Source organism: Tenrec ecaudatus, chromosome 15, assembly GCF_050624435.1.
Source record: "Tenrec ecaudatus isolate mTenEca1 chromosome 15, mTenEca1.hap1, whole genome shotgun sequence".
Taxonomy (NCBI): Eukaryota; Metazoa; Chordata; class Mammalia; order Afrosoricida; family Tenrecidae; genus Tenrec; species Tenrec ecaudatus.
The window spans coordinates 64,060,378-64,086,233 of NC_134544.1; the positions used below are offsets into that span (position 1 = coordinate 64,060,378).

Consider the following 25,856-nt stretch of genomic DNA (forward strand, 5'->3'; position numbering starts at 1 on the left):
CTCAATGTGTGCAGATGTATATATTTCCATGTAGATAGATTTGACTTAAAAATAAGAATTGTAAACATTAATGTACAATGCTGAAATGTTCTATTTAAGTCTTCAACTCACTTTGAGATGCATCCAAAATTAGCTGGCTTGATGTACAGAGCAAGTGCAGAGACACATTAATTGTAAAATCTGGGCATTCGCTGTATAATTATTTCAACTTTCTGATCGTAAGTATAATAAAATGCAGGGGAGATGGGATTTAGTGCAAGCTTCCAGTGCAAGCTTCACATTTGCCTGCCACTTACGGGAAGAGCAGCCTCTGTACACAGTGAACTCTTCGTCTTGGCAATACATACATGGTCTTTCTTATCATTATCAACGTGTTCTTTCTCACTCTCACTCGCCCACTCTCTCTTCCTTCTTTATTTCATGTTTTTTTCAATGCATAAAATTTTAGAAAACAAAGATCCGGTTTTCAAAATTCTTTTCAGTTCTGCACTAATGTTTGCCTCTGACACTTCTTTTTGTCAAGACTGACTTTTTGTCATGAGCAGCTGGGAACAGGTCTAACTTTTCAGAAAATTATTTCCAAGTGACTGTGAGAAAAGTAACTCCAATGGGTTCCTTAGAGATATGTCTACCTAACGAAAGTAGAATACCAGTAGCGAAGGTTCTATAAAGCTCTAGGAACAATGGTCGACATAATACCGAAGAGGCTTTCTATATGAAGGAAATTGAACTCTGTAAATTGAGAATGCAACGTATGGATGGTGGAAGGGTTTTTGCTTAATGGGAATTTTCTAACTTACGGAAGTTTGATTTTCAAAGATCATAGAAGACAGGCTTTTCATGATAAAGAACATATAGCCAATACAATTTCTGAAAGTTTCCTATCAAATGAAAATTGGAGCAGTACAATATATTTTCAGTAATGTAGAAAGATTTTATGGCTTCAATTTTTATTTTTTAGGAATTCCCTAGATTTTAAATGATCTTTTCTATTATAAATATTTTAATAATTTAAGTTATAAAATAAATAGTAGTTTTTGTAATTATTTCTACATTCAAAAACTTACCTTTATTAAAGAGAAAAAAAGCTTTTCAAGACATTTCACATGAAATAATGACTTAATAGAATTATCTTATACAAGTTACTAGACCCTGAGTCTTCCAAGAGAAAATAGGTATTGAATTAAAGTGCTAATCTTAACACATAGATTTACATAATATATAGTGATTAGTATATATTGGTATATATGATGTTTGGTAGTGAGTGCTATTATCCTGTATGACCATATGTTTCTAGTCACTTGATTCAACTGTAATATTTTAATCCAAATACTAAAGCAACGTTTTCTGCCTGCACATCCCACATATGCTTAAAGATTTGTACTCCCCACAGCTCTATCCATTTCTTTCAAACAGACCAGTGAAGAGGGACACAGGCAAGCAAAGAAATCAAGGTCACAAGGCTCTTCATCAAGAACAAATACTTGACCAGTTAACAAATGGCACCCCCTGCACTTTTTTCTCCCCTCCAATTACTAGGCTTTCCTTACTGCCTAGAACTCCCTCCCACTTGGTAAAGCTGCCTGAACCCTGAACTCTCTCCATGAAGGATTCTATGCCCTGAGTCACAGAGAAAAAGGAACTCAAATCTTATGAACATAAATTTAATATAATTTTGGCAAGCATCACAGATATAGTAGTCAGCATCAGGCTTTATAGAACTTTATTTTTCCTTAATCAGCATGACTATACACAAAAAAATCCCATAAAAATACCTACGGTATCTTTTATTGAAACAAAACCTTTCTTTCTAAATAAGTCAATATTCGAGGGAAAATATTCACTAAAAGGTAGTACTTGCTTATTAAATTTAGTATATTTTGTTGCATATGAACACATTTTAAGAAGATGAAAAAATTGGAAACATAATCTAAAGAAAACATACTTTAAAAGTACATTTTAAATAATATCCCTCATGTTGCTGAATCATTCCAATGACTATTTAACATTCCACCAAATAAAAACTGCATGAGAATTCAGTAAGAAAAGGAGTAGAAACTCATAGCGCAATAAAGGGCCTCAAGGTCAAGGAACTACCAAGGACAAGCATGTGGTGTTACACACAGGAATCGAAGGCAGCATGAGGGCTGCAGCATGGCACGATGCATGGGGCTCACGATCCAGTTATCAGATATGACAGGGTTCTCCCACTACTTGGTCACACACTTAATAAATTAGACTAGCATTTTTGCTAAGAGAATTTATTTAATTCGGTGTGGTTACGGCAATTCAGAATTTTCAATTTGTAGCTTTTCTTCCATTCAGGCGATGCAATGTAATCATTTCCCTATCAGTATATTTTACTAACAGCTGAAACCAAACCCACCAAACCCACTGTCTTTCAGTCAATTCCAACTCACAGTGACCCTGTAGGACAGAATAGAACTGCTCCCTCCGGTTTCTGAGGCTCCGCGTCTTCACGGGTGCACACAGCCTCCTTTTTCTCCCACACTGATTGGTGGATGAGCAGCCCAAAGCTTAGCCCACCAAGCCAGACCAGAGAATGCCACAATTCACTGATCATGAACTAAATTCCTCCTCACTCACCAGTAATTCTTCTTTTAATCACCCCGTCTTCACATCCTGAATACACTTGACTTTCTCATGTGCATTTCAGGACTACATTTAATCTACCGGAAGGTTCCTTTAATAACATTAGGTGAAAAATTGCCCCCATGCTTATGAACAACAAAGCGACGACATATAATTACTAAAGCTTTAAGCTGGGAAACGTTGGGCTAGTTTAATCACTTATCTTTAGAGGTTCCTGGGTCTTGTTTGGTTTTATTTCCCTAGCAGAAAATAACTTTACAGTCTAAAAAAGTAAATATCTGAAACACTGACTATATTATGAGGTTCACCATATAACAACTTCTTCATCAATATTTTTCAAATAATTCAGAGGCAATGGTTCAGAGCCTGAAGCAATTTTGTAAGAGAAGGTGAGAGGCCTTTTTTCTCCATTTTGAAAAACAGCATTTGAAATTTGTGAAAACATAGAAACCTTTATTAAATAAATATATTAAACTGTGAAATGATTGTTTCTCAAAATAGTCTAAATACTTCTGTAGGTGATGTTGGTATGTCTCGAAGCTTTCAGGAATGCTGTGCGCTTCAATTGATACCCTAGCAAATGGCAATTTTGGCTTCCAGAGGGATTCAAATAGTGTTCCTTTTAATGGTTTTAGTTTAGGGAATTTGAAAAGTTAGGAGTGATAAACTTAGGTTTGTAGGATCTGGTTTTCCAAGGAAATTCTCATAGGACGGTCCTTCCTTCCCTCAAAGACTAAGAAGGTTCATTGTAGTGATGGGAAATGAAAATTCTCAGGGCAAGCTTTCTGGCCTTTTTTCTCACCAATATTGTTCTCCATTTAAAAAAATATCTTCATAATAAGCCCCATCATTGTTCTACATCCTTTGAGAAAATCTATTAAGATAACCTGTTCCGCATGTCAGAAACAATCGCCATAGCCTTCTAAGCTGGTCTCTCTGCTTTAACTGGTCCAATAGAAGCCACTGTGGTGACTGGACCTTAAAGAAAAACAAAAAAACAACAATCTACTGAGACCAAGACAAATGTATTCTGAGGAAACGTGTCAGAGGCATTCCCTGCTGACAGAGACATACGTGTCGAAGCATGTTTTGTTGGGAATCAATGGACACGTGGATGAAGGAGACTCAAGTAGCCACACTTTATAATCTTCCCTCATATTCACCTGACTCATACTCAAATTCATGTGATATTCTGCCAAAATCATGATTTGCAGTTCTTAGGTCAAGGATCTGAGTCAATATTTCTGATCATTTTCCCCCAGAATGAAATAAATATACCAGACATCTTAAATGGTTAAATGATCGAAGTAGCTTTGGGTGTCAGAAGCTTTCATTTAAAAACAAACAAAGCTAATTACTCAATCCATGGAGAGATTTGAACAAGAATAATTTAAGGTTTTGAAGAGTGAAATGAGTGACCCTTGTGAGCAGTCATCAGTTTTGTTGTTCCCACACTGACTAAGCTCGCTCCCCTACTCACTGCTTTGATTTAAGTCTGGTATTAGAAAGAAGCTATTCTATTTCTGATCACACACTTTGTGAGACACAGGATTCAAACCAGCAGCAACTCTACCGATGATAATTCCTTGAATACCTCAGCAGCATTTGATACTATATGGATTATTATTATCATTCAATGGCATGACTTTTAGGCGAATGGACGACTTCAAATTAGATAACTTCTTGATTTACACATGAGTCAGAAAAAGGAGGAAATGAGAAACTCTTGGGCATAAAGCATGATCCAAGTCACCTCCCAGATACTAAATGAATGAGTTATCCCTGGCCCGAAGGCTCTCACATTCAGAAGAGAACTACCTATCCCAAGATTATGATAATATCATATTAAAAAGGCAACACGATTTAATATAGATTTGAGGAGAGAGCTTAGAGCAAGAAAACCATTTGGGCCGCAATAATAGGGACAGAAATAAGAGGGCTGAGTTCTAATGGCTCTTCTCATTGTCTGCAGTGTGGTTTCAATTTCCTTCCCCTCCACTCATTCCCAATATCCATCCATGGCCTACTTACCCCTTGTTTTAAGGTATATGTTCCTCCCCTAAATTAGTCAGCACATCGCTGCACTCCCCACAGGAACAGAGATCTCTACTGTACTGACCTGATTCCCCGTAAATTCTGCCCTGGTCACCCTGCTCCAAAAAATAAGGCAACTTTTGATTGGTTTGTAAGCTTCTGAAGGGCAAGAACCAAGAACCATGTCTGTGTTAACTTGGAGCATCTTGTCTATGGTAACGCTTTGTAAAGTCTGAATGAAAGATGCATAAACGAATGAGGAATCTCCTCTCAGTCATGTATCCCTAGAACATGAAAAGCACCCATTTAAAAATCAAGATTATCATCAGGATTTGGGGGAAGGTCCCCTTCTCCGAACTTCTATTTCCCATCTCTCTCATGATGATCTCTATGAGCACTCCCTACCTTACTCCACCTGAGCACTCCCTACCTTACTCCACCTGAGCACTCCCTACCTTACTCCACCCTCGACCACAAAACAAAAACAACAATAAAAACAACAACCCAAACCCTGTAATTCTAGGACCTCACTATAGATGATCGGGTAAAAAATGTCAACCATTTCTTCTCTCATTATTTGGAAGCTGAAGTAAGAAAAGTGTTTCTTCAGTAAAGATAAAAGAATATGCTAATACTTCCTTAATAAAAGAAGGAGACAGAAATACACAGGTAAAGTGGTAGTATTATTCTTTGCTTTGTTCACTTCACACTGAACTTGTACTGTTCATTGACAAAGTGCCGAGAGACGTTCGTTTCCTCATCAGGAGGATGGCACATACACACCCTGAGGGGGCTCGAGTAGACCTTCAACTTCTGGATGAAGGTGCTCAGGCAGAATTCAAGTTTGTCAAGTCCTCAAATCCATCTCTTTGTACCACTCCATTGAGGTATTGAAATGAATGAGTAAGTCGTGCAACATAGCCAAGTCAGCCAGTCCTTAGAATTCTGACTGGAAGAGGGAACAACGATGGTCCATATTCACATTGGCCTATAAAACCAGAGACCCCACATAGGTCGGCTTTGCCTTCCATGTGGGCCCGTGGCGCTCCGGCCCCTGAGCTGTGACCCCGGAGGGTGTAGTGGAGGATGAGGCAGAGGCAGTGGCACAGGCAGCTCTCTCTTTCCTTCTCCGCCTTTTCTCTCGAGGAGCCCTCCCCTTCCGTCATGTAGAGGAGGAAGTGAGTGGGAGGCTTTGGAGGAGAGTGAAGTCTTAACTGGCTGAGGCAATGGGCTTGTGGAGACAGCTGTCTCCAGCTCAGGGACAGTACGTGTGTGCCCCATCTCCAGTGCCGTCACTATTGCTTGGGCCAGAAAGCGAGATACCTTGAAGAAATTAATTAAACGTTTTATTTCTTTTAGCCTCTCCTTCCCTGGCAAGTAACATCGCTATCATAAAAAATAAGTCTTACTTTGATTTATTGTATTTAAAATTAAAGTATGTTTTCAAGACACATGATTTTTTAATATTGCTGACTATCAGAATACATGAAAGGAGTGGGAATAAAGGTTCGATCTAGTTATTTATAGGAACACATCCCCAATCCTTAAAACATGTTCAGGAGATTATTTACATATTGTGGCAAAAATGTATCTGAACTTCAACTCTCTTTTTTCCCTTTTCCAGAACACAATATAAATATACCTGTGCATGATGGCATAGACATTCCTGACTCCATGCAGTTCCTAGAGGCTGCTTACACCTGATGCGCTCTTCCTGATTTATGACTCATTAGCGAGCAGGCATTCTGTCAAAATGTACTTGTTGTTATTAGGTGCCCTCCAGTCAGCGCTGGCTCATGTTGGCACCGTGTACAACATATCAAAACAACACTGTCACGTCCTGCTCCATCCTCACAATCGTCCCCCGGGAGCCCTCTGTAGCAGCCACTGTGTCACCCTTCTCCTTGAGGCTGTTCCTCCTTCACCGACTGCAACTGACCAAGCCCGCTGCAGTTCCCCAGGAACCGCTTTCCCCTGGTCCCATGCCCCAAACGGACCACGCTTCTGGGGAGCACCTCCGCTGTACTGCTTCCAAGGTACATTTGTGTGTTTGTCATAACAGGAATACACCATGTAAAGAAATCCTATTTCAAATTACTTATTATAAATGAAAATTATTATCTCTTCAGGACCAGTGGTGAGAGTGGTGATACAGGGAGGGTGGAGGGAGGGTGGGGTGGAAAAGGGGAACTGATTACAAGGATCACCATATAACCTCTTCCCTGGGGGACGGACAACAGAAAATTAGGTGAAGGGAGGCATCAGGCAGTGTAAGATATGAGAAAATAATAATAATTTATAAATTATCAAGGGTTGATGAGGGAGGGGGGAGCAGGGAGGGAGGGGAAAAATGAGGAATTGATGCCAGGGGCTTAAGTGGAGAACAAATGTTTTGAGAATGATGAGGGCAATGAATGAACAAATATGCTTTACCCAATTAATGTATGCATGGCTTGTGATAAGAGATGTTCGAACCCCTAATAAAATGATTGGGAAAAAATAATAAATTTAAATAATTTTCATTTACTATGAAATGATCTCATTTTGTATATCAAATAATTAGTGTCTCAGAATGTTTTAAAGTAATATAACACCATGACTAGGGTTTAAATGAGTAAAAGTCTCACTTGCTTAACATAAAATAGGGCGATGATTTTTAAAGAGTAGTATCCCAAAGTTGCCAATCTATTATTTTATTACTCAAATAAGAAAATAGCCAACATGTGGGAGAATTTTAACAACGTGGAGCGTGCCCGCTTTAGGCACAAAGCCCTTTCAGCTACAGACAAAAGCACTAGCTAGAGTGGCCCCTCTCTGTGTCCGATCCCTCCCGCCAAAGCAAACACTTGGTTTTTGGACTACACCAATTTAGTTTCTGATGGATGTTAGTAAAAGAAAAGCTTGAAATATTCTAGAGATTCCCCTCGGTGGGCACCAAAGCCATTTCAAGCACAGGAAAAAAGGGAGAAAAAAAGTAGGAGATGAGAGAAAGGAAAAAGAAAGAAAACAAAAAACCCACACAAACAGCGGCGAAGGAAAATAAAACCCAGACGCGTTGGGTGGGGGCATTTCCAGGAGCTGCCTTTTTATTTTCTTACGTGGGAAGATGAAGGGAAGTTTAATCTCAGGAAAACAAGGGTGGGAATGGGCAAAAGGAGTTAGCAGGCTTGGGGAAGAGTTCCGTTTCCATAGCAATGCCTCCCAAGTGTCCTTGACAAAGAGAGGCAGTTGAGTTTGCAAATTTTTTAATCATCAGATAAATGAGTGGTCTGAATCCATTGGGCACACATATTATCAGCAGAAAAATACTGATGATAAGGACATGCCTTCTTCTCCCACAAGAGCGTTGTTTGGATTCCGCAGTACAAGCTTAACTGCAAAGAAAAACCTAATTCATTCATCAAAGCTGGGTTTGGCTGAGATCTGCAAGGTCAGCAGTTCAAAACCACCTGCTGCTCCTCCGGGAGACTGCAGGCTTCTCGTCTCCCGCAAAGCAGTCCAGTCTCAGAAACTCACAGGGCAGTTCTACCCAGTGCTAGACAGTCACTGTGAGTCAGAATCAATTTGATAGCAGTGATGAAAGAAAAAAAATTTGCCACCACAAACACCAATTTAATGATTCTACCAGAAGGGAGTCACTATTACGCATTGATAACATCCAAATCACCACAGCATATGCATGCAAACATGCAAACACACTTTAAATTTCCTGATTATTCCCATTGTCCAAGACAAGTCACTACTTCTTCCTTACCAACCTTGCAAATCCTCAAAAGAAAGTTCACCACAGGACAGCCTGTAAGTTGAATATTGACAGTTCTGTTTAACTAAAATGGAGTTACATTTAATTTACTTAACCAATTTAGGATGATCTAAATGTCTATGTTTTTAAAGTACTAACAAAAAGTACTAAAGAGTATTAATTAATTTGGTGTGTTTAAACAGCCCAACACTCCCAAGAGCTTTTCTAAAAACCCTTCAAAAGCTTCATGATCCCTTCTCTTTCCTTCTGTCACTTCTAGCGCTCATCTGTAGGTTTCTTGTTGGGGCTTTAAAGAGTTGGCATTCGGGCCCTGGAAGAGAGTCTGGCACTTGTGCTGTGCAGTTCCCCTCAGCTTAATGTTCTACGTTCAGTGTCACTACATTTGTCATGGTTTATAAACAAGCGCCTCCACGTTTCCATTCTCCACTGGGTCCATCAAATGGAGTGGTTCTGGATGTGCCTAATGTGTCTGTCATGCACACGTGCCCATGAACCAGCAGCTCTGAACCAATCATTTAGCATCAAGGTGCCAAATGCTTTACCAGCTATAACTGAACACAAGAGAAGCCAGGTTCACCAGAGAGTTCACAGATAGGACAGCAGAACCTGACTGATAAAGGAAAATTTTTTTGAATTTGACCTGACCAAAATTTAAATGTTTTCACTCCAAAACACACCAATGAGAAAACAAACTGGGAGAAAACATCTGCAAATCACATTTCTGACCAAAAACTTGTATCCAGAATATATAAAGAATTCTTCTCCTTCTATAATAAAATTGACCACTCAATTAAATATGACCAAACCACTGAATAGACACAGGAAAGCACATATTGATTATAAATGAGCTGTTAGAAAAAGATACACAACATCACCAGTGATTAGGGAACTGTAAATTAAAACTGCAATGTATAGCATCAAAAGGCTTACGGAGTCTGAGAGGGGTGCTAGAAGGCGCACTTGTCCAAGGTGCAAGTCCAAAGGGTCACAAGGCAAGATGTGGAAAGCCATTTTGAGGTCTGGTTGAGATAGCGGGATGAAGGGGGTGGGGGTGCAGTTAAGTATTTACCGTGGCTCTCGAAGTTCTAGTCATTGTAAGGGCCCCCAATTACTGAGTGGGTCCACTCAGCTTGGTTTCATTTTCGCTTTTGCTAATGGGTCTGGGTAGCCAAAGGTGGGGGAGATGTTAATAGGATTCTGTGCTTCAGTTGTGAGTTGTTGCTAACAGGATTAATTGTCATTATAAAAGCTTAGAACTAACACAAGGAATGATTGATTTTGTAGCCCCTCTATGTATAAAAAGAACCACTTGAGGAAGCAGGAACATGGGAATCACGACTATCAAAAAGAAGATCCAAGAGACGTGTAAGTCGTTTGGGCCCTGAGATCCCTGTGCACCGAACTTCCTCAATCCAAGCGAGAGAGAGATGCGACACCTGCAGCAGAGCAGGACCAAGAGCTAGACTAGCGAGAGTGTCAGACACATGGGTAAGCTCCCAGCTCACGGAGTAAACTGAGTGCCTTAGGATAGAAGTTTCACAGAATAGGATCCCTCCAGACACTTACTTGGGGGAGCTGTTTGCTGCCTTTGGCCAAGCACTTTGGGCAGAAGCTGAGGGTAGAGGGGTGAACCCTAACAGGTTTTAACATCGGTAAAGTGGGACACCATTGATAAGACTCTGGCGAAATAGCCACATGACAGCCGTAAACTGTATATGCTAGCTTGTCATGCATTCTTTCCAAAAATTGGGACTTTTAAAAACGCCACGGGACACAGGACAAATTGTTAAAAATCAGGACTGTCCCATCAAAAGCGGGACATCTGGTCACCTTACCCTAGGAGAACATATCAGCAGGGCTAGAAGAGCTTTCTAATATCTGGTAGATGTCTCCCTTATTCTAGAAAGGGAGGTGTAAAACTATCAAGGCTGAAACAGATGATGGACAGGGCTCCACAGGATTTAAGACAGAGCCAACCTAAGAAATAATGAGCCACAGTGTGGATAGAGCACACACACTACAAAAAAAAAAAGAAGAAGGAGGAGGAGGAGGAGGAGGAGGTAGGGGTGCTAGGGGTTCCATGATACAGCTCTCAGAGGAACTGAAAAGCTAACAGGCCCAACACAAGACGAATTAACAGAAGATGATTTGGTGGAGGTAAACACTGCTTAGCCAGTACTAGACAATGAGAAGGAGGACTTAGAAGAAGCAGTGTCAGAAAACAACGTGACATTAGACATTCTGTCAGAAGGCTCCCAATGATCCAAGATGGATTTTGCCTTCTTTACAGCATGGGCACGTATAAAATACGGGCACTACAGCTAACCCAAACAGTGAAAGAAAGAATAACGCCATATATATTAGAGAAACAAAAAAGCAAAAGGCCAGACACATTATGATGTATTTCCATCAATTTGCACCAAATATGCCTGCCTCCTCTGCCTCCCCTGCTATCGCCTCCACTTTTTCCACCCCTTCCACCCCCGAGACAAGACCTCCTTCCCACCACTCAGCCAACATGCATAGGCCCAAAGCACTGCCAACAACGGTTGCTGCAGTGTGTTGACAGGGAGATGCTAGAGGTTCAAGACGGATTCAGAAGAGGACTTTAGAATGAGGGATATCATTATTGATCTCAGATGGATCTTGGTTCAAAGCAGAGAATACCAGAAAGATGTGTACTTCTGACTAAACAAAGGCAATTGATTGCTAATCCATAATAAAGTATGGGTAGCCTTAAGAAGACTAGAAATTCTAGAATACTACCTTGTGCTAATGCATAATTTGTACATGGATCAAGAGGCAGTGTGAGAAAAGAACATGGAAATACCGCCTGGTTTAAAATCAGAAAAGGGTGTGTTAGGGCTGGATCCTCGCAGCACGCTTCATCAACCTGTGTGCTGAGCAAATCATCAGAGAAGCTGGCTTCTATGAACAAGCATGTGGCATTGGGATTGGAGGAAGGCTTATTAGCAACCTGCAATGTGCCTATGACACAACCTTGAAAGTTTGGAGGACTTGAAGCGCTTGCTGGTGAAGGACAAGGATTGCTGCCTTCAGTGTGGACTACAGCTCAATGTCAAGAAGACCCAACTCCTCACAACTGGACAAATAGGTGGTAGCATGATGCTAAATTTTGAAGTTGTCGAGGATTTTATCTTGCGTGGATCCACAGTAAGTGCTCATGGGAGTAGCAGCCAACAGATAAGACAATGCATTACATTAATAAATATGCTGTACAAGAACTCTTTAGAATATTAAAAAGAAAGCAAGGATGTTACTTTGAGGCCTAACGTGTGCATGACTCAAGCCATGGTATTTTCAGTTGCCTCATATGCACATGAAAGTTACGCACCGTATAAGGAAGACTGAAGAAGAATCGATGCATTTGGATTTTGGTGCTGGCGAAGAATCTAGAAAGTACAATGGACTGTCGAAAGGACAAGTGAGTGTCTTGGAAGAAGTATGGCCAGAGTGCTCCTTAGAGGCAAGGATAACGAGACTTCATCTGACATACTTTGTACATGTTATCGTGAGAGACCAGTCCCTGGAGAAGGGCATCACGCCTGGTAAAATGGAGGGACAGTGAAAAAGAGGAAGGCCCCCGATGAGCTGGATTGACACGGCAGCTGCAACCAGGGACTCAGGAACATTGTGAGTATGGCACAGAGCAAGCATTGTTTCATTCTGTTGTGCTGAGGGTCACTAGCGGTCAAAACCAACCTATCAACAACAATGCTGCGTTAAGTTGATTCCCAGTCATAGTGACCCTACAGGACAGGGTAGAACTGCTTCTTTGGGTTTCCGACTTGGTACATTTCCAGGGGAGTAGAAAGCCTCATGTTTCTCTCGTGGAGTAGCTGGTGATTTTGAACTTCTGACCTTGAAATTAGCTACCTAATGTGTAATATACATACACACATATATGTATATATTAGAGATTGGGCACAAGCTTTTATTTTATTTTGAGTTTAGGCACAAGCTTTTATTTATTTGCTTACCTATTTATTGAGCTTAGGCACAAACCTTTTTTTTTTTGAGCTTACTAAGGTGTCCTATAAATATAGTTTCTCTTCTATATGATTTTCTTATCATTTCCTTTGCTCTAGCTTACTTTATTGTAAAAACACAGTATATAATGTAGCATACAAAATATGTGTTCATTGACTATGATATTGGTGAGTCTTCCAGCCTACAGAGGCTATTAGCAGTTCACTTTGGGGGAAATAAAAAGTTCTATGTGGATTCTAACTACACGGGGTCTTGGTGCATTTAATCTCTACATTGTTCAAAGATGAATTGGATGGAAACACAGAGCTTTGCAAACCTTGTAATGTAGACACAACGAAATACTGTTCCGTGATAAATTGGAGCAAACCACTGGTAGAGGCTACAATGTGGACGAACCTCAAAAACATGACACATCCTAAGGGAAAGAAGCTCGATGGAAAATACTATATTGCGTAATATTGCATTTATGATTCCAAAGAAGGAAAATCTAAAATACAGAAAACAAATCATCCATTGTTTGGGGCAAGAATGAAGATGTGGGTGGGATGGACTGCCGATGGACATGGCATGTTGGGAGTGCCATAAAACTGGCTTTTGGTGACCGTTGCACAATTCCATTTACTTAAAAAAATCTACCAATGACTAGAATGTTACGGCATGTACAGAATACCTAAAAAAAACTGCTAAAAATAAGAGATATGCCTTCTTTTTGTACGAGTTAGATATAAAAAAAATCGTTCATACTGTAGCCTGAATCTTAAAGGATGGTCATCCAGACATTGGCTTCGGACAGGTATGCTCATGACTCGGGGGAGATTTGAATGTCTAAAAGAACAGGGGTGTGATTATACCAAACTTAGGGAACATGCTTGGGATGTGCTTGCTAAGAAATGTACGTTCTTAAGGTGTAGCAATCCCTTCGTTGTACCAAGCGCTAAGGGCTCGGCTGGTAACCATTCAGAGGCCTCTCGGATGTAAAGCTGGGCTGGCTTCCTCAGAAAAAGCATTGAATAAAACCCGATGGAGCCCTCTTCTCCTTGGACAAACCAGAGGTGTGCCGGAGCCAATTACACAGCAAATAATAACAACGATCATATGCAACATGTAAGTCGGGGTTTGCTCTAAACTCTGCTTTCAACAGCCTTTTATTGTGATTCAGGTGAGCGTTTGCAGAGAAGATGGTCAGGTCTGCGCTTGTGATCGCTTCGTGTAGGAACTGTGGGGCAATAAGCACCCTTAGCCGCCTCACCCTTTCTCAGCAGGTTCTAGTCATTAAACCACGAGACAGGAAATATTTTATATGAAGATAAGCCAATATGTATTGCTCCTCGGGTTCCAATTTTTACATGCATGCACGGGTTTATTCCAGATAAAGCACGCTTACATGTGTCTCTGTCCTCAGTGGATGGCTGCAACGAGTCATTGGTGGAGCAGCGGCTACGCATCGGGCTGCTCGATGCAGCGACAAGGGAGACTCGGATCTGTCCCCTCCAGTCACTGTGAGTAGGAACAGAGCTGATGGCAGGGAGTTTGATTTTGAGTTCATCTCATTGGGAAGACTTCAAAATAAAGTCAAGCACAAACTCACTGCCACGTACTCACTTGGGACGGGACGTCTTTATGGGACCAGAAAGCCTCACCTGTCTCCTCCGGAGAGGCTGGTGATCTCAGACTGGTGACCTTGCGGTTCGCAGTCAAAACCAAAAGGTACAATCCAAACCGTGGCTTCCGAGGGGATCTCCGGCACCAGTTAAATCCAGGACAGGGAAGTCCACTTAGAGGATTATTGGCAACTGCTTTGGGGGAGTCCAATGGGATAACTGTGATAGATTTTCTTGAAGGACACAAGTCAATCATGGGGGCTGCCTAGGGAGAAAATTTTAAAACTTTGAAAATTGCATTGGTCCGAAAAGTCGGAGAACGCCATCCTAAGGGATTGTTTTCCCTCACAAGGCACTGCCAATTCTTCTGGAGTAGCCAGGGCTCTTCTACGAGAACTTGCCTGGGAAATTGTACCTCATCCACCCTGCGGTCGGGCCTACTCTGAATCTTTCACACTTCTCGTCATTCCCATAACTCAAAGACCACTGAAAAAAAAGCCCCATTTGAGTCTTTTAAGGTTACAAAACTATGTTTTGACGTGGTTATAAATTCAGAGAGCCAAATACTTTAAGAGCGGACTGGGAGAGATAGAAACACTGCCTTCAAAGTTTATAGAAACAGCATCCTCGGATTTTTATAATTACTTTAATAGAAGCTTTTATGATTTGTAGCAATACATTTTTACTTACTCTTGCAAAACTAAATTGGCGGAGCCTCTTTTATACCAGTAAGCAAAAGAACAATTGTTGAATTTGAAATTATTTTATTTCCAGAAATCTATCTTTTGCAAAAATGGTCTGGGGAAGTTTTACTACATGAAATGAAGCAGCTCTTAATTGAATCAATTATACTAACGAAAGCTAAACCAAGAAAGTTAGAAACCACTTAAGACACAGGAAATGTTATGTTCATATTTCTGAAGAGAATAGACCATTCTTTCACTAAGCAAAAAGTGATTTTTATCAAACAAAAATCCATCTGTGACATAAATTCTATGTGCCTTTGTTCTGTTCCTGAGAAGAGGGGCTGCCTTCGCCCTGAGTGCCTGGAGGAGAACAGCTGTTTCTCCACTTAAGCAAAACGGCCTCTCCAGGCAGACAGGGAAGAGCCTACAATAACCTCTCCTTCGTATGAAAATGTTTAGCTACCAGGGCTATCAACAATGATCAGCAACAAGCCTGAAAGTACAAACGAGAGCGCATTCTGAACTCAGAATCATTCAGCTGCAGAGAAACGCCATGCAGAAGACATGTCATGTTTAATAAGGACTCTCTCTTCGTTTAGGGCAAGAATAATCTAGAGCAACAAGTGGACCTGATATTGGGGTTAGAAGCATGTTAAAAATAATCATCAACTGACGTCCTGGTTGAGCGAACGGACAGATCGCTGGGGACGTAGCAAAGAGGAACGCCCGGGTGTAGTGAACTTAGAGTGTCATTCAAAGACACTGAGACCTGAGTCAGTCACCTTGTTACACTGTGAGAACCACCGACAGCGCAGAAAGGACAGGCTATAGCTAACAGTAGGAGAAAGACTGTGGAAAGGTCCGATCAGGTCAGAGCACAAAGGACCTTGTATGTATTGCTCAGCAGAGAGTAGAAATCTACCAAAGCTCGTCATCAAATGATTGAATGACATAGTTAACGTTGCCATCCATTAAGACAAGTCAGCTTCAAATGTCAACAATTCTTTGGGCCTTCAGAAATCTGTCTTGTCCCATTAGACTACATCCTAGTACTTGCAACTGGACTGACCCTTCTGGAAGAAACTACATCCCACAGCAAATGAACCAGAACTTGGTTCTGCTCAATGCAGGGCTTGCCCACACAATCCCTTTCCAAGTAGCTCTTGCAGAAAAGCCAGGTAGGGGGCTGTCCCAAAGGTCGTGTGTGTATGTGCAAGTGTGTAGGGGTGTGGAAGGATTTATGTGTGTGTGCTACGCATGTGGAAGGGTGTGTGTGTGTGTGTGTGTGTGTGTGTGTGTGTGTGTGTGTGTGTGTGATGTTGGGGACATAGAAGGAAGAATGGCTCTTGTTGAGTGTGGGTGGAAAGGAAATTGTGGTCGTCACCTAATCTGGAGGCAATTTAAGGATTAAGAGTGTAGGGGTGGAGTCTAGGCTGTCAATCTGGAGATAGCCAATGAGACTTCTGTGTGGGCATGGCCTGAGAATTCTGGGAAATCTGGTACTTCCTCCTTGGAGGCGGAAGATAGCCTTTCCTCTCTGCTACTCCCTGGGAGACATTGCAGAAGACAAGCCACATGGACACAACCAGACCTCGGAAGCCAGAGAGACCCCTGCCAGCACTGAGATGTTTCCAATGACACCGGATCTGAAGACTTTCTCCCCACTGGCCTGTGATCTTCTGCATTCAGCATCATTGCATGTGTTTCATGAGTCTGGAGAGGACTTTATAGATTAATATTGGAAATATGGGCTAATATCAGTCTTATGGACTTGATCTGGACTGGATTATCAATGTTCAATTGCTCTTGTACATAAATCTCTTTCTTATACACATATATGTGTTCATGGATTTGTTTCTCTAGTCTCCCCAGACTAACATAGCAATTCTAGATTAACTACTAAAGAAAAGTTCTAAAAGTGGTAGGAAAACTAAGTGAATAGATCACCAATTAAAGACAAGCTCCGAGAACAGGAGCGCAAGGTGAATGAGAAGAGTTAGACTTTGGAGTCCCTGAACCCTAGAAGGTACAAGTGAAGATTAGCTGGTTGGGTCAGACAAAAGGAGGTGGTCCTGATGAATCCCTTGAAAGAGGTGCCTGCGGCTTGTTCAAGTTAAGGGGCTGGGAGGGGAAGGACACCGCACAAAATGATGCCTGAACATGGAGAGTATTTGGGGTGCGTATTTTAAAAAAATGATGGAATGATTCAATCAATTAATCAACATTGGAATACTAGGACTTATCTGAAAACCGGATGGACCCTAATGTCACCCACAGCCGAACATAGTTTTTTTAAAAGAAAGAAGAGCCTTTGGGGAGTGAGTGTGTTGCCAAAACACGAACAAGACTATGCAAATTTACACCATGCTGTGGGTTTCCGAAACTGGAACTGTCTAAGGGGAGTAGAAAGCCCAGTCTTTCTCCCAAGGAGTTGCTGGTGGTTTTGAACTGCCAACTATACGGGTGTCAGGATGTACTCTGTACCCACAGTGAAGAAGGCAGATGAGAATGGGCCCCTCAAGACAGACACTGCCTTGCTAGCCTTTGCACACTCTGACTTAAGGCTTGGCAGAGAAGAGGCTCTAATATTGGTCTAGCACATCAATGAATGAATGAAGGAATAAATGAATGAGACCTTTAGAAATCTGAATAGAAAAGACAAGCCCATAACAAAACATCCCCTGTCACAAGAAAGGGCAGACTAAAGCATACTGTGTCAACTATTTAAGATGTAACAGCCCTTAAAAATATTCCATGGGAACCTCCAAAGACTGCCCCCATGGATTTCTGAGACTGTAACTCTTCCTTTAAAAGAGCAGAAAACCTCTCCTTTCTCCCGCGCACTGGCTGGAGATTTCAAATGACTGACCTTGCAGTTGGCAGCCCAGGGCACTGTGGGAGAGTAGTCACTCACTCACCACTGCCATCAAGCCAATGTTGAGGAATCCTGACCCCCGGGGGTGTCCAAGACAATACTGTTTACAGGGTTAGAAAGCCCAGTCTTTCTCCCACAGGGCTGCTGTTGGTTTCAAACTGCTGACCATGCCGATCACAAGCCAGCAAGTAACCACTACACCACCAGGTCTCTTGTTGGGGTCGGCGGGGGGGGGGGGGGAGGTGAGTACCTGCTGTGAGCTGTAACGGACTTGATGACAGTGAGTTTGGAATTTGGGACAACCCTCCCTCTGCCAGTGACTGAGGTCTAAGCACTAGAATACATGCGCGTAGTTGTCTGTGAAGGAGCCTTTGTGGCGTAGTGGTTAATGAGTTGGACTGTGAATGGCAAGATCAGGAGTTCAAAACTGCCAGCTGACCCATGGAAGGAAAATGAAGCTTTTTGCCGCCATGAACATCGACAGTCTTGGAAACACACACGGGCTGTTGGGTCCTACATGGTCACCATGAGTCAGAACCGACTTGATATCAGTGAGTTTGGAGTGAGGGATCTGTGTATTGAAACAAATGCTAGAGGCAAGATTTTGATCAGGAAAAAAAAAAGTTTCTTCTTTGTTCACCTTGAAAGCAATCCGAAAGAGGTCCAGATGGTAACTCTGAGTCATTGTGAATCCTGATTTTTCACAAAAGACTATGTAAGTTCAGAAATGGACCTGTTGACACGGTCCAGAGAAATGAGGGCTGTGCTCTGATGGGAAAGTGGTGGTCCAGTCACACTGGGGTGTGCTGTCAGAGAGGGAGTCCTATGAAGAAAACATGGAGGCGGCAGATAACAGGCCAGCTGCTGTGAGACCCGGGGGCCAGAGACTGCAAGCAAAGCCGAAGGATCAGCAAAGAAAACGCCGTGAGGCAGGACACTTGAGTCTGAAGGAGAGAGAAGTTGAAACTCTTATGAAGTACAGTGACATTAGGAAGCCTTGTTCTAACAGCGGAGGAATCATTTAAGTTGAAGGACACTTAGAGACTGCTAGGAGCAGTCGGTTATAGTTCTAGTCACTGAAACAGATAGAGATTTGCGGTAATCAGCGAGGAACAAGCAACACAAGTAACATTTTGAGGGTCAGTTTGGAAGTGGGGATATGAAAAGAAAGAAGGCAAGGAAACTGGAGAATGGCATTCCCTGAGAGAACTATGGAGCGGACGCATTTGGAGAAGGGACGAATTCCTTGTGTTCGACCCACGACAGCTAGAGAACCTCTGCCGTGAGTCAATTTCTGCTGTTAAATGAGATGGAATAGGCTTAAATGTCTGTGATATACGATAATCAGCGTGGTGATGGGGATTTTTATTTTCTTTCTATGTGTTCCAGCCTAACTAAACATGATGGGCTAAACTTAAGCATTTTCTTTACTATCACTATTGTTGTCGAAAGCCTCCTAAGGTTCTTAAAGGAAAACGTGGTGCAGAGGAAGAAAATGCAGGAAATCGGTTAGGGGATGAGAAGAGATAGCGCTTCTCATAAATACTCGTTGATCTACAGCTGACGTTCCCACCAGCTCTACAGGAGGTTTTGCTGGCACAAGAATTTAAGCAACACTGCCTGCTGGGCCAGCAAATCAGACTTCAAAGATAATGTCAGGAATGAAGAATCCAACTTCAAATGGCTGATTCAAAAGAGGTAAAAAACGCACACACTGAAACTAAGCTCATATGGATTTCTACCCCGCAGTCTCGGCCCTAAATGCTTACCTGGACGACAATGCTATCGACCACACTAACGCATTTAGAATTTCACTGCTTTGTCTCTCTCATGACACAAAGACACTGGGAACAAGTTAACTAAAAGAAGGCTCGTGATCCAGCCCTAAGGAAACAAAGACTCAAGAGGAAGAATTCGGAGATATGAAATGGTTACTCCGGGGATAAACTGCCATCCTCCCCATGATAGAAAAATTTCGTGAACTCGAATCTAGCACGTTGTTTTATGTTGAAATAGCTCCCTGACAGGCAAGTTTCAACAGAATCTAAGTTCATGACCTCAACTAAATTATTCTATAAAGGGTATTTGTTCTTCCTTATGAATTTTAAACCCCACTTATTACCTCAACTACCTGTTATTGCATATTAGTATTTTGTGGGGAGAAAGATAGTTTGAAAACACATCTTTCTTTCTTAGAAGGTTAGTGTTTACTTTGCTCATGAAAACATCGCTGGGGACTGTAAGGTCTACGAGCCAGAGTTCTCTCCAGCTGTTCCCAGTATTAACTTCTGGATTGAAGATGCAGCGTTAACTTTATCCATCAGGAATTACTTTAAAAGTAATTAAAAACTTACAGTGTCTTAGTATCCCCATAATTGATCATATTTATTGATTAATATATCTCTTTAGTTTTGACTTCTAGTAGACCTGTTCTCAAACATGACTTTTCTACATTATAAGTGTCCCAAAAAATATTTTTAATGCTTTATGGCCCAAGACCTACTTCAAAGGGACAAGTTGCAGACTGATGATTTCAAGTACAGGCACATTTATCATGTGATGGTACCTAGCCTGTATAAGGTACACTGAAAACATGTAGCAGGAGGCAGCATAGAAAGGGATCTTTTCTCTGCCAGGAAATAAATGGCACCCATCTTATACTAGTAGTAGTCACTGAATGACACAAATGATTAACAATCAGCCCTGAAACCAAACACTGGAAGTTCAAGTCCATCTAGAGGCACCCAGAAGACAAGCCTGGTTATCTCTCCCTGAAAAATCTGGTCTGGCTTAAAAAACTTTAAAAAAAAATCTTATACTAGATATACATATATAGGGGCCCTGGTGGCATAGATGTTACACATTGGGCTGCTAACCACAAGGTCAGCAGTTTGAAACCACCAGCTGCACTGAAGCAGAAAGCTGAAGCTATCTACTCTCATAAAACATGACAGTCCTGGAAACTCACAAGGGCGGTTTTACCCTGCCCTACTGGGGCGCCGTGAGTCAGAACTGACTCGATGACAGTGAGCGGGGTTGTAGTTTGCATATACATATGTATAAACTACTAGGGAATAGGATGCTTCAGGAAATATTTGCTTTTAATAATCGTCTGTCAGGCATTTCCAAGAATACCAAAGAACTAAAAGAGGGAAAGGTAAGAATTTTTTTTCTGCATACCTGTTAGTGTCTTTTGAATTTCGTACCATGCTATCTACTCAAAGATAATACTTTCTAAAAAGTTACTTGAGTCTTATCTCATTTTAGTTCCACAAACTGGCCATAATCTGCTAGGGATATTGTAAGACAATGAAGACACAGACATGAATACAGCAGCCACTATCCTCAAAAACGCCCAGCTAGTGGGGGAGGTAGATAAATGAGGCAATGATTCACGCACGGTGCACCTGAACAATAGAATCAGGGCAAGAAGCACCAGGAACCAAGCCAAGGGCACCAACAAGAAAACTCCACATGCAGGAGACTGGGAAGGTTTTCCAGGATTTTCTAACCCAATCAGATTCATCCTACACTTAGGTCCTGTGTGCCAGGAAATACTGTTGAGCTATAAGAGCAGGTGCAGGTATGCCCAAGATGATGCCACTGAACTCTGGGGTGCCGGGTCAACCACCAACAGCCTCGTTTACCACCAGTCCGGTACATGGCTGCCATTGTGTGCGTATGCTCAGACGGGTGGGAAAGGCATACATCTGAGGCCACAGGGAGGGACGTGAAAGGGGCACACCAGGCAAGACCACAGCCTTCCACACAGGAGGATGGAAGTAAGCCAGACTCAGGGAACATCAGGCAAGGTGCTAAAGAAGTGGTGGAAAATGGGGAGACATGGAAGGAGGCTTAAGCAAGCTCTTGGAGCATCTACATATTCCTGACTGCTATGGGGTGTCAGGAATTTTAAACAAGGCTGTGAGTGGTTCTTGATCAATGTTTAGACAAGTTCTAGTGGTGACAAAGCTGAGGAGAACTGTCACATGGAAAAAACAAACAACTCCTAGCCTGCGACAGCAGTAGGAAGAAAACATAGGACACAGGTGTACAGCTTTTTGGGGATCACTTGGCTATAGACAACGACCAGGGGCACAGGGAGAGAGCCCCTGATGAGGAACTGGCCTGCCCAGCACAACATTGTTGTTAGGTGCCGCCAGGTCGGCATTAATAACAGCCAGCGCTTATTGCACTTGTGTGACAAGCCCACGCTAACATTGTTCGTGTATTAATTTATCAAATCAGCCCTATCCATTTTATAGCTTTAAAGCATAAATTCAGAGATGTTCGTTGTCAACGCTAACTAGAGTCTCAGGTCTGGTATCTGAACCCAAGACTATTTGATTCCAAAACTTAGAGTCCAGATTTTTAAATCATTATGCATCTTGGAGAATATAACTTGGAAAAGGGCATCCTCAATCATATCGTATAAGACAGTGATACTGATGTTCAAAGACAATACTCATCGAAGGGTAAGCCTGTTTTAAGCACAGTCCAAACACATTGCGTGCACTCTTTCATCATGACTATCTTTTCAAGGTTGTCATTATTTCTATTTTGTAGATGGTGACGCTGAAGCACCAAAAAATTAAGTATCTTGCCCAATGTACCACAACTGGTAAAGTCAGGGGATAAAACACTTGAAGTTTGAGGATACAATATGTATCACTGCCCCATATAAACTTAATACTGATGTTAACAAATATCCAAAGGATTTTCTGGATCAATTTTTATAAAGTGGTAGGGTGGTTCAAAGGTCATTCTCTTGAAATCATAAGCTATCCTATAAACAGTCAATGATACTGGCTTATAAAACAATACTCCTGTAAAAGTGGCACAATCCATCCGTGTCCACGCTTATTTCATATCTTTGTTGCATTTGAAGTATCTGCCCCATTAGATTAAATAACTGCAGATGTACGATTTACATTCAAAGTCCATAAAAAAGGAAGGGAGAGGAGGAATTGGCCATCGCCTGGGACACACAGGAGGGAGACAGCTATGCTTTTACTACACATATTCCTGGTTCCAACTGAGAAAATCAATATTTGTTATTGGCCCTTCCTTGGTGCTTCCAGCTGTAGGAAAGAAAAATGTGCTTTTGAAATCAATCACACCCACACACTTTACTGGAGAGTATGCTAAATTTGAATGCCATTTCATTTAGGAGAAGGAAATGGATTTTCTTTCATGGATTCCCCCACCCCTCCTCCATGAGAACGCTCTATTTTCACTTAGGAAAGGATGGTTTAAAGCAGAAAAGATGAGCCACGCCAGGAAGCAACTGTAATTCTATGACTTTAATTCAGGTAACACAGACTGAACACATTCTTGTTAGAAGCATATCACCTCTTATAATATATATATGCTTAGGAAAAGCATATAGTGCACTTGAAAGAGGTTGTATTTCAAATACACCTGAGTTACTGAGTCATATCCTGTGAGCTGTGAGGTTACCTAGAGAGGCTTCAAAATGACTTAGGAATTTGATTCGCCTCATTGTTATTAAATAATGATCATTTTCAGCCATATAAGCACCAGATAGCAAACTCAGCAGATGAAACACGGGTCAGTTTCTTTGTTTTAAATGACTATACACACACACACACACACATAATTTTAAACAAAGATATATATATATTTAGATATATGCCATTTCATTAATCACTCATGCTACATACCCAAAAAAGGTACAAAATTATTTTTAAAAGAATCCAGAGCCCCTGCAGGATCTTTGGCAGGAAAGTGGGGTGTGTGGGGGGTGGGGCGGGGGCAAGGGGACGCTTGGTTGTCAGAGGAGAGCTGTGCCCTGCAGGGTTTTCAGTGACCAACCATTCTCCTGAGGCGCCTTCACCTTGGACACGCACTTCCCACCTTTCTCCTTCAGCGACTGCACCACCTTAGGACTTCAGGGCAGGAACCCCAAGTCAGAAACCCCGCCATGGTCCTCAACTGGATTCCAGCCCTCTTCAGGGCAGAACTGCCCCTAGCATGTGAGAGCTTGTAGGTCTTTCCGGGAGCAGACCTGTGGCCCACGGAGCAGCTCCGTGGAGAGAACGGCCCAACGCTGCACCCCCAGCGCCATCAGGTCTGGGAAAAGGGCTGGCAACTCTGCTGGAAGGCCGCCAGGGCTCCGGCCCGAGCGCGGTTTCCCGCAGCATGCCCAAGCTGGAAAGCCCCACGCTGTTGCACTTTCTCCAGACAACCCTCATCAAGGCCAAAGCCCCAGGGGCACGGAAACCCACGGGGCGCTTCCTCGGGCGGAGACTTTCCATTTCTTAGAACAATATCACTGAGCTAAGCACTTGGGAAACCCGGGTCTGTGCGCTCTCAGTGCGCTGACCCAAGTCAGAGAGGTTTGGAGAGGTTAAAGCCTGCCCCCGGAGACAGGCAGCTCCCTCCTGGGTGGACTACGACGGAACGTCGGTTTCCCGGCCGCGCGGGATTCCCAGGTGCCAGCCCGCGGGCCCCGGCTGAGCGCCACATTTCCCACGACTGGGGCGCTCCTGTGGTCCACCTACTTTGGACTTGACCGGTTTTCGGGAAAGTTGCGTCTCTGAGCACGTGCCCGTGGGGATGTGCGGAGTGCGGGAGCAGGTTCGCACGGCCAGCCCGCGGGGCCGCCTCGCCAGCCCCGGGCAATGCTGCTGAGGCCGAAACCTGGGGCGAGGGGGGTCGGTCGCGGCCCCTGTCCAGGGGAAGCAGCGTTTGCTTCCCCGGCTTCCAAATTCGCCCGGGGTGCCGTGCTCCTGACAGCCGACGCCCAGAGCCGCCGCCACCGCCGGCCGCGAGCGGCGCAAGTCCGCCTTCTCGTCCCTGGGCGGCCCGGGGGCAGCGGTCCGACCCGATGCGGGAGCGGGCACAAAGGGCCGCGGGCAGGCGGCGTTTGTGGGGCCCGAACGCCACCGCGGGGACCTGGACATGCTGCCCACGGCGTCTCCCCCAGCGAGGCGCGCAGCCCGGGAGGAGCCCCGGGGATCCAGCCCCGCGACCCCCGGGGACGCCCGGCCGTCCCGCCGCAGGACAATGGGGGTGACTTCGGAGAACTCTGCGCCCATTCATTCCCTCGCTTCGGAGCGGAGCGCCGGGACGCCGCCTCCTCCGGCGCCACCGTCTGCGCGGCGAACCGGAGCCCCGCGGTGTTCCCGGCCTCCCCCGCACACCCCAGGCCGGATCCGCCGACTCCCGGCGGATCCAGAGAGCGGGCCCCAGCCAGCTCGGTCCCCGCCAGGGACCCACTCGACCGCAAGGACGCCCAGGGGACCCACGTGTCCCAACACCCCCGGGCCGCGGCTTTGTCCCGCGCGCCGTCCCCGCCAGCTCACCTCTCGGCTGGCACCGCGCGGCCGCCCAGAGCAGCGCGACCAGGAGCGCTCCGCCCGCGCGCATGCTGCCCGGCGCCCGCCGCTCGCGGGAAGAAAGCGGCCCGGCTCGGCGACGGCGGAGGAGAGCGAGGTCTGTGGCGTCCCGGCTCCGCGGTCCTCTCCAACCTCGGCGACACTCCCCCCACCCCCTGCCGAGCCCCACCCCTCCCCGGGGGAGGGTCCACCGGCCTGCTGCTCGGACCTGCGGGGCCGTGGGCCACTCGCTGGGCCCAGAGCGCTCGGGAGGAGGGAAGGGCTTGCCGCGCTCCCCAACTGCGTCCTTGGTGTGACCCGCTGCAGTCACGGGGGTCCGAGTTGGGGGGCGGGGGAGGGAGGACAAGGGGGCTAGTGGAAGGCAAAAACCCGCTGCAGTCGGCCTGGGCCTATGGATTCCGAGAAAGTATTTGCCCCGTGACCTTTCCCGCCCTCCCCGAGGTGGGCTGGCTGCCACCCCGCAGGGCCCAGGAGCCACAGAGAATGGCCTCCCCTCCAGCGCCTTCTGTGGTGGGACCTGGCCTGGCTGCCCAGCCATCTCCCCTGGGCTGGTGGTGGCCTAGGATTAGGTGAAGATTTTTCCGAAAATGGGTTGTAACTTGCTTTTCGCTTTGTTTGCCTAAAGAGGACAGGAAGGATCCTTGGTATCTAATTATTATTATTAGCGTGTCCTTAGAACTGGACGAAGTGCGCTCGTTCTTTTGGAAATTTTAGAGCTTGGTCTTAACCTAATATTTCAATTACTTTGTCCTTTTAATGTACTTAGTTAGTGATCTTTAATTATATCTGGTCCTGGTGAAAGGATTTTTAATTTCCTGGTTTTTTTTTTCTCTCAAAGTATCCATGTCACTTGGTAGATTTCACATTCTCACAGTAAAATTAAAAAAAAAACACCTCACTATTGTCATCTAG

The 25,856-nt window shown here is 43.9% G+C and overlaps 1 protein-coding gene across 2 annotated transcripts in view; it reads right to left on the minus strand.

Annotated features, from left to right (window-relative positions):
- Nucleotides 1–25,068, minus strand: part of LAMA1 (laminin subunit alpha 1) — a 172,367-nt gene extending 147,299 nt beyond the window's left edge. For both annotated transcript variants that reach the window (XM_075532720.1, XM_075532719.1), the window contains exon 1: nucleotides 24,912–25,068. In XM_075532720.1, coding sequence (XP_075388835.1) covers nucleotides 24,912–24,975 — 64 coding nt within the window. In that variant the 5' untranslated portion in view covers nucleotides 24,976–25,068. The remainder of the gene's footprint in view (nucleotides 1–24,911) is intronic.
- Between the last annotated feature and the right edge of the window lie 788 nt (nucleotides 25,069–25,856).